At 38.5% G+C, this 17,697-nt stretch overlaps 5 protein-coding genes across 8 annotated transcripts in view; 2 read left to right on the forward strand and 3 right to left on the reverse strand.

Annotated features, from left to right (window-relative positions):
• Window positions 1-824: 824 nt before the first annotated feature.
• LOC129798759 (ubiquilin-1) lies at window positions 825-8,042 on the reverse strand. Its single transcript, XM_055842096.1, has 4 exons — window positions 7,953-8,042; window positions 5,290-6,228; window positions 4,007-4,463; window positions 825-1,765 (listed from the first exon to the last, which is right to left on the reverse strand). Exons 1-4 carry the CDS (start codon window positions 8,040-8,042, stop codon window positions 1,689-1,691), a joined length of 1,563 nt encoding a protein of 520 aa, XP_055698071.1. The 3' UTR covers window positions 825-1,688.
• Window positions 8,043-8,109: 67 nt separating this feature from the next.
• Window positions 8,110-9,547, forward strand: LOC129798763 (cyclin-dependent kinase 7). The gene is made up of 2 exons (XM_055842104.1): window positions 8,110-8,407; window positions 8,482-9,547. Exons 1-2 carry the CDS (start codon window positions 8,354-8,356, stop codon window positions 9,445-9,447), a joined length of 1,020 nt encoding a protein of 339 aa, XP_055698079.1. The 5' UTR covers window positions 8,110-8,353; the 3' UTR covers window positions 9,448-9,547.
• LOC129798768 (protein windbeutel) lies at window positions 9,535-10,654 on the reverse strand. Its single transcript, XM_055842109.1, has 2 exons — window positions 10,180-10,654; window positions 9,535-10,106 (listed from the first exon to the last, which is right to left on the reverse strand). The coding sequence occupies exons 1-2, from the start codon at window positions 10,544-10,546 to the stop codon at window positions 9,715-9,717; spliced, it is 759 nt and encodes a 252-aa protein (XP_055698084.1). The 5' UTR covers window positions 10,547-10,654; the 3' UTR covers window positions 9,535-9,714.
• A 302-nt stretch (window positions 10,655-10,956) lies between these two features.
• On the reverse strand, window positions 10,957-17,113 carry LOC129798756 (regulator of nonsense transcripts 1 homolog). Its single transcript, XM_055842084.1, has 5 exons — window positions 16,972-17,113; window positions 16,704-16,910; window positions 15,166-15,924; window positions 12,195-14,543; window positions 10,957-11,901 (listed from the first exon to the last, which is right to left on the reverse strand). Exons 2-5 carry the CDS (start codon window positions 16,881-16,883, stop codon window positions 11,839-11,841), a joined length of 3,351 nt encoding a protein of 1,116 aa, XP_055698059.1. The 5' UTR covers window positions 16,884-16,910; window positions 16,972-17,113; the 3' UTR covers window positions 10,957-11,838.
• Window positions 17,114-17,191: 78 nt separating this feature from the next.
• LOC129798755 (phospholipid-transporting ATPase ID) overlaps window positions 17,192-17,697 on the forward strand; it is a 59,915-nt gene continuing 59,409 nt past the window's right edge. For all 4 annotated transcript variants that reach the window (XM_055842079.1, XM_055842082.1, XM_055842076.1 and 1 more), the window contains exon 1: window positions 17,192-17,287. The gene's annotated coding sequence lies outside the window, so the exon portion shown is untranslated. The remainder of the gene's footprint in view (window positions 17,288-17,697) is intronic.

Below are 17,697 nucleotides of genomic sequence, written 5' to 3' on the forward strand. Positions count from 1 at the left end.
CAGAGGGCTAACCCTAAGGGACAAGGCACATTACGTACCCAATCAGTCTTTGGGAATTCAAAATAACGGCAGGAACTTTAGCCGCGGAACCGATTATAGTCTTATGCCCTAGACACAGTTACGACTAAAATTCAGTTCATAGCCAAGTCAGTTCCTGACACACTACAAATGAGGCTTAGCACCACAAAACATAACTTTCCTGGGTTTTTATGCAGATATTTCTACTGAAATGCACTAATACTCCTCTAAAAATGAAAACTATTTGTAATATCATGTCTCAGTACACGTCCAATAATTATTGTTAATTACAATTATTTGTGAGGTGGAAGCTAACTCGCGACTTAAGCCAATTTTGGCGATTCTAGTGAATAATTCTTGTTGTTATACATGAATTGTGAAGTATATTTAAAAGTAGTTTCATTTTCAAAGGATTACTAGTGCATTTAGTAGAATGTACATAAAATCCACGAAAGTTATGTTTTGTGAGTGCCAGAAAATGTTAAGCCTCGTTTGTAGTGTGTCAGGAACTGACTTGGCTATGAACGAGCTTAGTCGTCTCTGGACTTTAGTCGTCAGTGTGTCCAGGACATTACAAGTTTTAATAAAAGAATGTCTACTAATGACATAATTTTAGTAAGTTTCGGAGCTGTAACTGCTTGAAGTATTAAATTTGCAGTTAAATTTTCTCATGAAGTCTTCACAAAATTGAAGTTGGATCTTCTATCTAGGAAAATCTAGCCTAGAGAGCAATATCAGCCTATTGGAAAGACTTTGGACTTGGACTTTAGCAAATTCACAATATTCAACAAAAATAAACTCGACAATTTTTGCAATATCTCATGTGGATTATATTTTCTCATTCTTTGTCTCTTGGAATGATAACATAATCATATTGTGTAATTTTTCATCTCTATGATTTTCCCTTCATACCAATATTTCCTTTTTTTAAATCTTTTCTATCTCACACGCAGTACCAAGAATCATTTACTTCAACTAACATTTACTTGCTGATATTTTATCTTTCGTGTTATAATATTTGTATCCATACATATATATTTTCTCTCTGTTAATCAACTAAAACGTATGAAATTACCATTTTTCTTTGTTTTTCTTTTCTTCTATTACAACATTTTAATTTTTCGCATATTAAAACCCATTAAATCAACCCACATGACTCACAAAAAATTTGCTTGGTAATTTTGGTGTGAGGATGTTTCTCTTGCAGTTTCGGGGGATTTTAATTATCCTCCCGACAGAACGCACTAAATAAAGCAGACAAATAGATTTTCTTTTTGATTCAATAAACTGACAAATACAGCTACAGATTATTTTTGCTTTTTTTCTTTTTTTAATAATAGCAAAGTCACGCAGAATTATGAGATGGTGCACATAAAAACAGAATGCATTTTTGGGTTTTTTTTTGCTTGATATTTTTGTTTGTTTTTATACAAATACCCAACTAGTTTGAGGAATAAATGAGGAAAAAAACAAATGTAAAAAAACACACGATTGTACGGAATAATGTTCAATTAGGACAAATATTGGTGTTTTGCTTTTCTCAATTGGATTTTCTTGCTGATCAGTTTTTTTTTTATTATTCAATTTTGGTTTCTCTTTTTTTCCTTTTTCCTCTTTTTCTCAGATATTCAAATTTCCTTTTAGCCTTCCTGCGTTGTCATTGTGACGCGTTAGCTCAGTGACAATTGCCCAAGAGCCAGTAGTCGTTCAACTGCCGCATTGATATCTCCAAATGTTGCAATAAGTGCTAAAAAGCAAAAAAAAATCTCTTTTAGAGCCTATATAAATTATTTGCAGTGTAATTTTTTCTTAATTAATTGACTTTTATTTCTTTTGAGAAAAACTACTTCTGTTTCACATTAAAAATTATAGTTAAACATTTTGATTCCCAGTTTATCCTATTTTCGGCGACTATTGCAAAGCAGAAGGTTGTGGTAGTCTATGATATTTTTGGAAAGTATAATGCCCAACGTATAATAACTTTTGTTTAGTAAACATGTTTTTGATATTTCAATGTGAGTGAGTGAGATATTAGATCTAGTCATCTCACTCATTCTCATGGGAAATTTTGAAAACATGTTTACAAACAAAAGTTATTGTGCGCTGGTCATAATGCGCTCAACGCACAATAACTTGTGTTTTGTAAACGATATTTCAGAGAGAGGTGAATGAAACGTAGATCTAGTCATCCCGCTCAGTCTCATAGGGAATTTTAAAAACATGTTTATAAACAAAACTTATTGTGCGCTGCTTATATTAACTATACATAATATTTTTCTTTAGAACAAAAATTATAATTCATCGGTATTGTCAAAAGTGGCTTTTTTTGTTCCTATTGTTCATAAGGGCAAAAAATACACCGAATTAGACTCTGTTCGACTTTTCAAGGTTATAATGTAAGATGTTTCACTAATTTCGTTTATAGATTTCATTTTTATTGTTGATTTTCGGTCATTAAAAAGCGTTTCGTCTTCAAAGGGTTAAAGAAAAACATAAAATCTTAATACAGAAACAATTTGAGCCTGTAATATATTTTTTTAACATATAAATGTGATCACAGAATAAAATTAAAAATTTAAATATTTAATCAATAATATAAAGAAAGTGAAAGAATTGCCAGGAAGATTAACTCATTTTTGAAATAATTTTGAAATTGTTTAAAGTAGTATAGAGGAACTGCTTGTAATTTGAAACAGCTTGTAATTTTGGACACTTTGAGGGTAAAATTGGACACTATAAATAAATTGATTAAAATGATATTTTTTTTCAATATATACCGGATAAACGGTATTTCCAAAACAGATTTGTTTAAAAAAATTGAAAGTATAAAAAATAAATAAAATAAATTTTCAATATGAGAATTTATAAATTCATCATTTTTGAGCTTAAAAATTTACTATTGTAGAAAACCCCAATTACCCGGAGGATTATTAACTAAATCGCGACCGAGTCACCAACGTGTGTTCTAGAACTCGCGGGAGAATTATAGTTACCCATTGGAGGGCTAACCCCAGCGCAACCCCAAACGCACTCTTAGACGATCGGCGCGAGACTGACTGAATAGAATAGACATGCGCATAGCCCTCCTCAAGACATCACACCTCAAGTGACGACTTCTATCCCAGCGAGCATAGATACGAAGATGACTATGATACCACTCTAGAGGGGACTAAATTCAAATTTAAATAAAGCCGTTGAGCGATGTTCTACACTATATAGCAAATAGCTGAAGACTTGCAAAAAATATTCTAGATTCCTTCAACCTTCTATTTTGCAATTACGTACAAACATAAAAAAAAATAACTTTAGGTAGTCAGGAAAACTTTTTTTTTATGGGACACCGGTGTTTCAATCGTCCTTAAAGGGTTTAAATTCTAAATGATCAAAATCCTGAAAGAAACAAAATTACATGGAGAATATTGTGTAGAATAATTTTCCAAAACACAGAAAATTGTCCTTTGCCTTCAACAAGCCTGGATGTAGGGAAAAAGCTTAGGCTTTGCACGATTCCAAGCTTCATAATGACTAAATTTTTCCTATGTTTCTGAATAAATGTGCCTTCGGGATATATTTTAAAAACAAGACACTTTCCTCTAGTTTTAAAAATATGCATGGGATTAGTCACATTTATTGAAAAACATAGGAAAAAATGAGTCATTATGAAGCTTGGGACTGTGAAAAGCATGGGCACTTTCCCCTAATCGTATCGTGGGAGTAGTTATGGTGCCACTTAAGAATTCGAGATTTTGACTTTCAGGATTTTAACCGGGACCCCTTTTTGAGGTATATCCCAAAAATAATTATGTTTTCAAAAGAGAAAGTAAGGCACGAAAGTCGATTTATGACTCCTCCTTTAATCTAATTGTTTGGCCTCTATCTGATGTAACGGCCATATGGACTAACAGCAAAATATAAAAATGAAGTGTGTGTGGATTGGGAGGATTTGTTGTCTCTGTGGAATTCAAATTACCAACTAGATAGAAATTACCTTGGAGATTGGCCTCTCTGTTGACAAAACCCATGGCCGTTAGCTGTTCCAGTTGGGAAGAATACCTCTCTTCAGGCGGTTGATTTGGATTCGCGCCCGACGCCATTCCATTGAGCATCCTGGCCATGAATTCGCTGAATAGTTGCGGATTGTGAGCCGCTGTGGGACTAGGCGGAATGACGCCCGTTGTAGGGGTCGAATTGGGCGTTGTTGTGGTATCTGTAACGCCACCTGGAGGCGGTGGTGGAATCCCCAGGGTACCCACGAGACCCGGAGCTGCAGCACGTAGTTGCTCCATGCCCTGCTGAATTTGCAGGATTGCATTGAGAGCCTGCGGATTTGTCATCATATTCTGCACTTCCGGATCTTGCATACGCTGCAAAAAGTTCGGCATCATCTGTCTCATTTGCTCCTGCAGTTGGGGATTATTGGCCAGCAGCGGACTCTGGTTGATCATCTGTAGATTAGCGGGAAAAATTGTTTATTTTCCATGTAATAATACTTGGTAAATATCTCTGCGGAAATTTCTCGAACGTTTTGCACTCTAGAGTCTAGACTCTGGACGGAGAGAGAGAGAGAGGTGTGAGTCATTTCGTGAGAATCACACCACATTTTGCTGGAGTTCACGCAATCCGCCGTGGCATACTGTGCAATATTGAGTTTATGTTGTTAAATAATACAGTCACGGGCATAAGGAATAATATTAGTAAAAAATATTGTGGTCCCCAAGGTGAATTTATGTTTTGGATAACATTAGAACAGTCTTTACATGTCGATTAAATGTTTTAATTCTTTTTTAAATTAAAGATTACTATTTTTAAATTAATATTTTTAAGAGATTCAGATTTTTGGGAATATCGCTTGAGAAAGTGTTATGTTTTCTTGTGATTTTTTTTTAAATATCTTGTGCATCCAGGGACAGAGAATTTAAATCTTGCTGAAAAACAATTAATACAACCTTGTACGTACTTCGTATTAAATTAGTATGTAATGGGCACATCAAATATATTCCTATAGGAAAAAATCTTATCCGAATTAGACTAATATGTGAAAAAAAAACCAATTTGAAGAAACACTAAACCTAAACTATTATAAAATTTGAAATTCATTCTCACTGAAATATATCCTCTTGGACTTTCTCTCTTTCTATTTTTGATAAAACATAAATGCGATTTGGGTTATCGATTTTCCATTTAAAGTCTTAAAACTTTGCCAATTCTCAAGATGCTCTTTTCGTTAAAGAAAATAAAAAGTGTAGAGGCTAATAAAAAAAGGTTACTTACATTAGCTGCCAAGTTGGGATCAGCCGACATTGCCCTCATAATGTCTCTTGTGTATGGCGCATTCAACATATTCTGCATCAACTCCGGATTCTCACTCATCTGCTGTAGCAAACTTTGCATGGCCGGTGAATTGAGGATTCCCGGCGAGGCAGTGTTACCCCCTCCTGAATTGCTATTGGATCCACCTCCGCCACTTCCTCCCCAGGGATTTGGTAGTGGTTCACGATTTTCCGTACCCTGCTGCGGATTGTTGCCAGAAGAATTATTCACCAGGCCCGCAAATGGATTCCGAGCAAATTGCTCCGTGGTGGCATTTAGCATAGGCTCCTGGATGTCCCGATAGATTCGTTGGAGGGCACTGTAACCTCCGGGTACACTCTCAAGATTTGAAATGGCACGATCGTGCGTTCTCATTAGTTCCTGCAGCATCGACGGATTACGCGCCAGTTCCATGGTTTGCCTCAGTAGCTCCGGATTGTTTAGCATGTGCGAAATCTCCGGATTACGCTGCATGAGGTCCTGCATTTGCGGATTGGACGTGATGAGCTGGCGCATGGTATCAGGATTATTCATCAGCTGCTGGACCAACGGATTATCCAGGACATTGCGCATCAACTCGGGATTAGTCATTATTTCATTCTGCATGCGCGCCTGAAGATCCATAAAGGTGCCTTGTCCCACCCCAAGAGCCTCCATTCCACTGAATCCTCCCAGCTGATTCATCCCAAATGGCGTAGCATTGACATCAGCTGGTGGCCTTCGTGGTGCTTGTTGCTCACCCTCCGTGCGAGGAGGCGTTTTAATTACCAAATGCACCGTGAGGCCATCCTTAATATTGTGCCCCTTCAGTGTGTCTCCATCCTTCATGATCTTCCCGGCAAAGATCAAACACAGCAATTCCGGTTCCGACTCAAATTTCTCAGCCACGAGGGCTTTGAACTGCAATAGAAACATTACGAAAAGCTCCATTTCAGATACATACATAATTATAGAAATTGTGATATTTAGATTGAATAATTTTAAAAGCTTCCATGTCGACTGGCTAAAGATGAGTTTGCAACAAAACTTAATTTCAGTTTACTAATATGATTTTGGGATTATGACTTGGGGTAAAAAGTAACAAAAACCACAAACAATTTCTGATGTTCCACGGTGAAAAGAAACGTCAATGCTATGTGTCGCCGCTTGTTGTTTACATTGGTCAAACGATTTGCAATCTTTTGTGTGTTTTTTGTAAAATAGCTTAAAATGCGCTTTCTCGCTCAGATAGAGAAAACGGTGTTTTACAAAGGTGTAGAAGAATAAATTTTCTATGAAAATAAGCAATCTCGATATTTTACTTAAATTTACGGAATCCCGTAATAAAGCGAATCAAAATGTGATAGTATCTTATGCCTGATATTATTTGCCCCAGCATTTTTGAGAATGATCACAAAATTACCTTTTAGAAAACGGCTCGATAAATATACCTCCTTACAAAATAGAAGAAAATGACTTTCACAGAGTTGTATAGCGGTCAATTTTCTATAAAACTGTTCTAATCAGAAAGTTTGGAGGTGCTCGGGTAGCTTGTAAAAAAAAATAAAATATCCGTTTTGTGACTTTTTGCCCCAGTCTCCCCTAGTCTATCGAAACTTTGTCACTAAATAAATCACTCAAAGGACACCTAAAATAGTCTTAAGAGTAAATAAAATTGATTTTCGGACAAAAATTACTTATCTCGGTTCATTACCGGTTCACAATCGATTTGAACCGATTTATAAATCACTCAGAATATTTTCCAAAATACACCTCAGGAGTAATTTAATTGAATTTCGTATCAAAATTAGTTATCAGTTGAATTTTTTTTCTTAATTTAGGCTGTCTTTAAAACCATGCCCAATCATTTAAGCTTATAAAAATGTTTTCTTCAGACATTTAATAATTTTTTTTTAACGAGAATAGCAACCCAAATCGATTTGATTACATTACAGGGAATTTTCTAAAATTTTCAGTCATGCATTTTCATTATCGTTACAGTTCAAAATTTGATTTTTTTTTCAATTAATGTTTATTATCATCAAGCCATTTAAAATAATTTGACTTTTTTATTTATACATATAAAGTTATTTCAATAAGTAATCGCAGTCAGCTTTTTACTCCAATACTTTCAATTAACCTTGGAAGCGAACATTCTAATTAAAAGAAATTTGAGGTTATGCGAGCATTTTAAAATATTTTAGAAAAATGGCTAGAATACCCTTTTACTAATTTTTTTTTCTAAGTTCATGTGGCATAAATTCTTTAAACCTCAATACAACGTTTTTAATCTTCAAATTAAAAGAAAACGAGGAATTGCAAAATATTTTTTAGATAAAACTGCATGATGAAACATCCCTCCATCCCAAACATCCTTCAACCTTCATCCCATTACCCGGTATATCCCTACAATTTTCCAATTTCATCCCAATAAACCTGTGCCAATGAGTCACTTGGCCAGGTGTCTGCTGGAGAGGAAGTGAAGTAACTTCTAGAAGGCAAAAGAGGCCAAATCGCAGGGAAAACGACGTCACAATCAAAAACTGTTTGTAATCACTGAGGTGATCACGGGAGGCCGAAGAAAAACATCAAATTCTCCCACAAAACTGTAAATCCAATAGGAAATTTATACTTTACTCACTCACCTCCTTGATATCAGCATTTTCGTCACACTCAATGGTCTTTTTCTCCTTGGGAGTCTTCACAATTACATTAATTTTCTTACACTCCGCCATTGTGCTGTGGAGGAAAAATTTTTCGTCTGACGTCTGCTGACACCGCGCCGCAAATCTGGCAATACCACCAATAAGCGGCTTTTCCCGGATTCCCGGGACAACTGCTAGAATTCCGAAATAATTTCCCACGGATTTTTTGTATTTTTACACATGTGTGTCAAGTCAATAAGAACTTCAGTTGTGTGTTGGTTGGGTCCTGACTTGAACCGTGTTTTCTAAATTGTTTTTTAAGTGCATCTATATAAGAAAATATAAATTCCCAAGTAATTGGTCTAGCTTAAGATATTATTAGTGGTAATTTAGATAGAAGAATGGAGGTGCGACAGAATAAATATGAAAAACTGGACTTCCTTGGAGAGGGTCAGGTGAGGATTCCCAGATACTTTTTTACCATGCGCACCGAAAAAAAATTGAGGGTTATTTTCTTTTTAACTTGCAGTTTGCCACAGTATACAAGGCGAGGGATGTGGACACAGATAGGATAGTAGCTGTAAAGAAAATTAAGATTGGGAGTCGAGAGGAGGCTCAAGATGGGATCAATAGAACAGCTCTAAGAGAGATCAAACTGCTGCTGGAGCTGCATCATGAGAATGTTATTGGGCTATTGGATGTCTTCGGTCATAAATCGAATGTGTCATTGGTATTTGACTTCATGGATACGGATCTAGAGGTGATAATCAAGGATCAAAAGATTGTTCTTACTCCAGCAAACATAAAAGCTTACATGATAATGACACTTCGGGGATTGGAGTATCTGCATCACAATTGGATTCTTCATCGAGATCTCAAGCCAAATAATCTCCTAGTGAATGCCGATGGTGTACTAAAAATTGGCGATTTTGGCCTGGCAAAGTTCTTTGGGTCGCCCAATAGGATAAATACTCATCAGGTGGTCACGAGATGGTACAGATGTCCGGAACTTCTATTTGGTGCTCGACAGTACGGAACTGGCGTGGATATTTGGGCTGTAGGATGTATCCTGGCTGAATTACTGCTCAGAGTCCCTTTTCTACCCGGAGATAGTGATCTGGATCAGTTGACAAAGATTTTTCAGGCTCTGGGAACACCAACAGAAGAGAACTGGCCCTCAGTCAATACTCTTCCCGATTTTATGCAGTTCAAACCAATGCCAGGAACTCCTCTTCGTCACATCTTCACAGCCGCTCCGGATGATTTGTTGGACTTGGCGGAAAAACTCCTAGCTCTCTGTCCGTCCAATCGATGCACCTGCACAGAGGCTTTGCAGATGCCGTACTTTAGTAACAAACCCGCTCCAACTGTTGGTTCCAAGTTGCCTCTACCGTCAAGTCTCACGCAGAAAACAGTTGAAGAAAAGCCTAATTTAAAGAGAAAACTCGCAGATTCCATCGCAGAAGGGACAGTTTCCAAAAGGCTGCAGTTCTAAAATTGAGTTTTTTCAGAGATTTCTACAATTTTTACTCTATGCTGTGTAGGAGAACCGAACAGTGAACGACTTTATAAATAAAAGGTGTTTCGCCTAGAAATCTTTTTGGTTTTATTGCTGAAAAAATGTTCTGCAGCATGGATAAGATCACATAAATTGCACTTGAGCCAATTCTATATAGAATGAGAGCTGTGGGATTCGGAAAACTGGCCAGGAGGAATGATACATTTGTTCTTAGAAATATTTTTAAATACTCCACATGCCTCCCTACAATTCAGTCTTCACGCTGACGGTAGACTTAAAGGCTGCCAGGATGTTTAGTCGATGTTCAAGAAGCTGTTTCTTACCATCAGACAATTTCTTCCCCTGCAGACTCTTTACACGCTCCCTTTCAGTGGTCAGGAAGTCAACTCCCTTCTCCAGAACTCTTTGCATAATTGCAATATACATTTTCCCAGAATTCTCCTCACCATTGAACTTCTTCTCTTCTACTTGAGCTTCCTGCAGTACTTCTTGCGCTTCCTTCTCGCCTCTGGTTAAAGCCTCCATAAACCGACCAGCTAGACGGTCAAACTCCTCAAGACATCCTGCTAATCCAATGTACAAATTGCTATGTTCCCTCACGAAGCTCTTAATATTGTCCACAGTTACCGGAAGATCTATCAAGTAGTTTCGAAAATTAAGCATATTTTTTCCTAAAAGCTTCCTCCCCGTTTCCCCTAATCCACTCACCTGCAGGATAGTCTATCCACTTATTAGGAGCCAATCTATTAATTAGTTTAATGGCTGGGAAATCCTTCTCTGTCACTTGATAGAGCTTTCCCAATTCAGCATTGTCCTTGTCTCCGTAGTCCTTAATACCTACCAATCCCACAAGCAGATCATTCACTTCGGCCACATCTTGTGCAAAGCTGGAAAATGCCTCATGCTTGTCTCCATAGGGATAGGCCACGTCAAACTTTACGAGAGTGAACGGAAATCGGGGGATTAACTTGTCGAAGGTGAGTTCATCCAATTCAACACACCCCTTGCAAGCCTCCGCCACTTTTAGTAACGCCCCAGCCAGCAAGACACTCAGTACAAGAGTCTTGAGCAGCATTTTAAGCACTGGACAGAGACTTTTGTCGGGGAATTCACAGATTAATCCACAAGACAACAAAAGAGATGCCGGCGTGTCAAGCAAAAACACCAGAAATTACGAGAAAAACATACAACAGAGTGAAGTTGCGTGAGGTTTACGGGAGATTTTTGAATTCGAATTAAGGGAAAGTCAGGATAACGAACTTTCCCGGAATCCAAATGACCCAAGTAACATAATATTGTTTTTGCCGAATCTAATTATCCAAAAATCCCCGAAGGCAGAATTATAAAATAAAAAATATATTGCATTAAGGTAAGTCTCAAAAATATTTTTTAACCAAGATTATTTATTGTATATAAAATAATAATTGGTAATTTGCATTTTTCCCTCAGGGACTAACAAAAAGAATCACCAATATGTAAAAAACATTTTTTGTGTTTTGAAGACATTTTATTCATTTTTCAAAAAAACAGAAATTTCATGTTTGCTACAAAGAATCTGTAAAAATGGGATGAAATCTACCCAAAAAGTGCCGGAAAATTGTTTTATAGAAGCAAAAGTGATTGGACATAGTTTTTTTAAGTTGCCAAAAACAAACACCGTTAGAATAAATTTTCGTGATTTTTTTTCTGCGAATTTGATTTTTTTTAATATAGAAAAAAGTTCCAGTCGTGATTTCTCAATTGATTAATAGGAAAGAAAATTCGCATTTAACTGAAAAAAACAGGGAAAAGATTTTTTTTTAAACTCACATCTCACATCGATATTATCAAGTTCGTCCTTCAGCATCAGAAGAATCTCCAGAAGATGATTTTTATTTCAATCGTTTCAGAGACAAATCCACATTCTTCCACGTTGAAGGTTGAACAATTTTTGCTGTTGTTGTTGAGAAGAGCAAAGGAGAATTTATCGTTTTCTTTCTTTTTTTTTTAATTAGATTTATCTCCTGCAGCGAATCCCACTGAATCTTGGGCATCTCTTTCTCTTCCCCCATCGGGAGCTATCTTTTTGGAGGAGGCATTGTCAACATCTCCACAATCCAGATCTCTCTCATTATCTCCAATTGTTCCCAGAATTCAGCAGTCTTCATCTTCTCTCGCTCAAAGTCATCTCACTGCGATAGTTCTTGTCATCATGTGATACACATTTTGGTAGTCAACATTCATTAGCTGCGCGTAAATTCATGTTTCTCTCTTTCTCTTTCTTCCTTCACTATTAGGGCTCAGTTGTGTTTTTCCTCAAATTGCTGTATTAAACCACGACCATTGTAGAAATCCTTGATCTTCTGCTCCGGCTCCATGAGCTCATTATCAGTAGGGTTGCGTATACTGACTATTGGTTCCGCCGAAGTTCATTCTATCAGCTCCCTGACTCTGTAATATAAAAAAAATTACATTTTCATCGAGAATTTGAATAAAAACAAATTTTCTAAAGATGCTATAGCCATTTCATTCCTCATATACATGAGGATTAGCCAAGATTTAGCTCATCGTGTTTATCTGAGGAATGTTCTCTGGAAATGGTTTGCGAAATAGCCTACTGGATCTTGTTGAGTTTGCCAAAAGGATGTTTAACAAAATTTTACAATTTTTTTTTGTATGGAAAAGAATCCTTTTGACAAAACTTTTTCTTCTGTAGAGTATGATTAAAAATGTAAGGTACTCACATGGAGATAGTCTTGACTGAGAATTCCATCCATTTGACTCTGGTAGTCTCCCATGTAGTCTTGTGAGAGATCCCCGGGCTGTGACAAGCAGAAGCCAGGTTGACTCATACCCTGGGACATGCCTTGGGTTAGAGGTCCGCCCTGACTGGCATTGCGAGGTTTAGAGCTTCGAGCCGAACTTCCAATGGCCGATGGACCAGTTGGACCATTTGGAAGTCCCTTCCTGCGTCCTTGCTTGGCCGCCTGAATGGCCTGTTGATGCTGATAGAATCTCGGTGGGATGTTGGTCATGTTCATGAACATCCCCACGGGCACTGGCATATTGTTCATCGCTGCCCTCTCAGGGCTGATGTAGCTAATGGAATCATGAGTCCGGGAGAACATATCAACTTGAGCATTCCTAGGGCCACTTCCTATGGCTCCAAATCCAATTGGTGGCTGCTGTGACTGCTGGAATTGATTCATGCCATATGAACTAGATTTGTCATAGATTGATCCAGCTACCATGGCATCCTTGGCATCGTACATGACGTTGGACATAAAGTGCGAGCCTGGATTGAGGGTATTGATAATCTTCTTGGGTTTGGCAAATTGAATCAAGGACTCCTTGAGATTGTTCAAAGAGCCTTCGACGAGCACCTTCTTCTCTTTATAGAAATTGAGAAGATGATTCCAGAGTGGTTGCTTGGAGAGAACCTTAGGGTTTCCGACGATGATTATGCCATATCTAGCACGTGTTAAGGCTACATTGAGACGCCTTGGATCATTGAGAAAACCAATTCCTTCATGTTCATTCGATCTTACGCAGGACATTATAATGAAGTCCTTTTCACGCCCCTGGAACGCATCTACGCTTGCGATCTCGATTTCCTGATAGAGTTTGGAATGGAGACTGCCCTGGTACTGCATGTACTGGACAAGATAGGCCCGTTGACCTTCATACGGAGTGATAATTCCAATTTGATCTGGGCGAATTCCTGCCTTCAAAAATCTCGTTGTTATCTTCTCGACATTCGACGCTTCCGTACGATTTAAGTATGACGTTCCAGAACCAGCCAACTCTTCAGCTCCTTGCGTTACCAGGAAGAACATCGGGCGATCCGGTTGTGGCCATGGGAATTCCACCTTGTACTTCCTCTCATCGGCACAAACTCCATTCTGAAGACTTCCTTCGTAGAAGAAATTCGACGGGAACTGCGATAATTCTGGATGCATTCTATACTGAACTTCCAGGCGAAATGGTCGAATTCCCAGAACTACAAGCCTCTCAAACAAACTTTGCGACAAGCCAGCTTTTGCAGCTTTCTTGCACATCACAACTGGTCCCAGTTGACAATGATCTCCCACAAGGATAAGTTGCTTAGCTCCCAACACCACGGGAACCATACATTCCGGTTCCGTTGACTGCATACTCTCATCAATTAAGATGGAATTGAACTTGATTCTGGCCAAACGAGGATCACCAGCTCCAACGCAAGTGCAGCAAATCACGTCAGCCGCTTCAAGAAGTTCCCGTTCAGCAGCCTTTTTCAGCGTTCTGTATCTCTTCTCATCGGATGAACTCAATTCTCCCGTCTCATCCTTCAAGAGCTGTAGTTTTTGCAATTCCAGATTGCTCTCCATGTTCCTGATTTGATTGTGGAGCGCCAAGAAACTCACTGGAGAATCAATAGCTTCGCGACTCTTAGCACAAACTCGTACTACTTTCAGGTTGGTCCTGTGGATCTTTTCCGTCAACTGATCTACTGCTGTATTAGATGGAGCACAGACAAGGACCGGACCACCATTTTGACGTACTAGTTGATAAACGATCGTCGCACTAGTCACCGTCTTTCCCGTTCCCGGTGGACCCTGAATTAGACTTAATGGACGCTGAACGGCATGCTTAACTGCATACACCTGCGATCTGTTCAAGTCGGGCAAATTGGGAGCACTGAAGTGCTTCGGGAGGTTTGTACAGCGAAATGTAACCTCATCTGATCCGTCATGGCGACCGTGGCCAAGAAGACGTGAGTAGATGTAGTTGGAAACTGAATTGTCGTCCACAGCGAACTTTCTCAATGCCATTTGCATTCGATCAAATGACGTACCCTTCCAGATAAAGTCCACAGAGAAGTTGGACGTGCACTCAGTCGGAGCTTGCAAACTATTCTTTAACTCCAAGCCAACATCTTCACCATAGTTGTCTGGCACTTTGATCACGTGCCCAACCCCAAACCAAGGCTTGTGTAGCTCTCCAACATAACGAAGCTTAAGTTCATCTCCATGCATCAACTTCATATCTCCATCGCTCTTGGCAAGGGTGAAGTATGCAATGGTCTTTTTGTTAAGACCAACGTCCCAGCGAACCTAAATAATTTTTATTGGAAATGTAACAGGAACAGAAAAAGGTAAGCTCTTGTATTGGAAATATTAATTTAAAATCAGATACAGTAAAATAAAATCTAGGTAAATTTGAACGGATTTCAATTGGATATGAATCTGCAAAACCAGGAAAGAACCGGTAATTGTTTTTTTTCGATATGGAATTGTAATTATTTTACTCCTAAATAATTTCAGGAATTATTTTGAAATGAATTTTGAATCGGATTATATAGGTTATGAATCGTTATCGATAAAATCGAATTTCTCTTGATAATTACCAAATTACTAACTATAAGGATGTTTAATTAAATAAATCTAGGATATTTTTTTGTAGGAGCTTAATTAATTTCTGACCTAATATATTTTTGATCAAAAAATCATGAAATTGGTTTACTGCAAGTGTTACGGTCTGGAAAGGGTTAATTGTGGTGCTTAAAGTTAATATGGATAAAACAGAGGATGTGTTCCATTTTCACTCTAAAAGCTTCACAAATTAATATGATTACCAGAATGTCTCGTAAAAATAAAACGAAAACCATTGTCATGTGCGTTAATTGCTAAATCTTTGAAAAAAAAATTGGATAAGAGAATCTTTTAAGTGCCTTACCTCAATGTTTTCTTGAGTCTGGGACTCCTTCAGACGTTTATCGTAGTCCGCCTCGAGTTTAACTAGTGGCCCAAAGACATTCTGGTACTGATATCCATCGTCGTAACGCAACTGAACCTGAGCGGGCTCCTTATCAATTCCCGGCTTCTCGAGATCCTGAAAAGTTGCTTCCACGTTGTCCTTCCATAATTCTTCTAACTTGTTGATTTGAGCCGCTGAAATCTGCCTGGCTCGCATCTGTTCCTGTTCCGTGGGCACTTTGACCAGCCACGACAGGAAGCAGCGATCGGAAATTAGCGGCTTCCACTGCTCCTGATCCCAATTCATGTCCTTCAGGCTGTTCTGAGCAGCACATGGCTGGCGACAGAGCAACACAACCACAGAATCAGCTTTGGCCGGGATGAAGCCCAGAACAAAGACATTTCGGACACCACAGGAATAGCACTCGAGGACAGTTTCGCCCAGGGGCCCATCACTATGCAAAGTGACCTCACGATGCTTGGCCCGGACTAAGTGGTTGACAATGTGTGATCCGGAAGTGCTTCCACGTCCATTGCAGAACCACTTCTTGCAGATGTTGCACATGACCACAGTACTTGGCTCATGAATGCCACAGTATTTACAGGCATGAGCTGGAAGGTCCTGGTTTGATGAAAGAAAGGCGTCGTCGTCTTCCTCCTCAAATTGCAAGTCACTTATTCCACCCACCAAGGCAGACACCTTGGTGCCCATTTCCAAGCGCTTCCCAAATCCATTTACCTGAACACACATTAAAAATAATTTTAAATTTTTGAGGATAACGCTAAATGATTAAGCCCAAGTGATGAATTAGTAGGGAAACATAAGACAAATTATTTTCTCTCCTGACTTATAAATCTTCACAATGCTCTAAGCCAGACTTGTCGAGAGACGGTTTTAGTGAGAAACTGTTGGAAAAGTAGTTTAATTATTATTTTGATTGTAATTTTCCTAAGCCGTCTCTCGACTTAAGCTGTAGATGTAGCTAGCACGTAAGTCTCGGGAAGTTCCTCGGCCGGTGGTTAGAAATAGTCGGATGATTTTTCCCTTGTTTACCTATGTCGTATAGTTAAGAGAGTTAACTTGGGAAGAAATTTGAAAGGAGGACGAATGTAGAATAGATTTTTTTTGGTATGAAATTAGGAAGTAGTGAAGACATCGGAGCACTACCGATCTAGTCAAAAAACATCCTTGTCACAAGGAGTATCACTCATATTAAGCATTTCGGAGATTATACACCCTAAACAAATGGGAACTTGAGCTCTTTTGTCGTGTTTAGTAGTCATACTTCCGGCTTACTGCTAATCTTTATTATAATGCAAAATTTTATCAAGCAGAACAGGAGATTCTAACCCCATTTTCTTGAAGACTTACTGCGATAAAAATTCTTGGAGAAAAGGCTTTTTAATAGCTTGTATACTAATCACTGAACGATTATATTAATCCTCAAGCAACAATTTAATAAAAAAAATGCACTTTTCTCCCTCTAGTCCCGGAAATCAAATTAATGCAGAGTTTACCTGACTTGTCGATGGCCCAGCTAAATTGTCCAGCTGGGAACCCTGCGTTTGACTCTGCGAGGGTACAGTGAAGTCTCGGAAGTCAAAATCCGTGCCCTGGGTGTCAGCCCCAATGAGGTCTTCTTCAGTGTCCAGAAAAGTCAAACTCTGGGAATTTGGTCCGTACGTGTCCACACTCATTTTCCCTTGCACTTTTGTTACAATTTTCTGAAATTTTCCACGGTTACTCAGTTAATTGCGCACAATCTCCTCCTTGCCCAATACTCACAGGTCTTGCAGGTGCGAATATATCTGCAAATCTCGAATGGTATCACTGAGAAAATGTGATTTTTCATCCAGAAAAAAAGAGCCCACAAAGCACCACACAAATTTTTCCTGTCAAGTGTCTTTCTCAGAAATGTCCCTCGGAATGTCCAATGGAATTCTCCTTTTCGGAATATTTCGCGATGAGAAAAAATTCCGGAAAGATCGTAGCAAGTGCAACCAACTTCATTCCAAATAAACAACGATGGTGGAGTGGTTGTGTCGTGGAGTGAATTGTGCCTAAAAATTGCGGAATCTCTGTCTGTAATCTCAAATAAAAGGTAAGAAATTGCTTCTTAAACTCCTCAAAATCTCCAACACGCAAAAAAATCGCGATGATTTCAGTGAAAGTGGATGAAAAATCAATGGAAAGTTGAATCGCCTGTTGCACATCAGCCAGACAAGTCATATGTGCATTGTTTTTCGGAATTCGCGCGAACATAAATAAATGGCGAAAATGATTATTTTTGGACCTGCCAAGACAAAAAGCAACCCAAAAACAATCACCCTGCTCCTTTTCCTACAAATTTAATGCGATAATATACCTCCCAGGTTCCTCTTCGACGTGCATATAGGGCACTTTTGCTAGAAATTCGCGAGAAATGAGTGAAAATAGGTAAAAATTCTGATGCTGTGGGTATTCACTCCCCCTCCAAGACGTTTTTGTGTAATTGAGTTTGTGGGGAAAAAT

This window comes from Phlebotomus papatasi, chromosome 1, assembly GCF_024763615.1.
Source record: "Phlebotomus papatasi isolate M1 chromosome 1, Ppap_2.1, whole genome shotgun sequence".
Classification (NCBI taxonomy): domain Eukaryota; kingdom Metazoa; phylum Arthropoda; class Insecta; order Diptera; family Psychodidae; genus Phlebotomus; species Phlebotomus papatasi.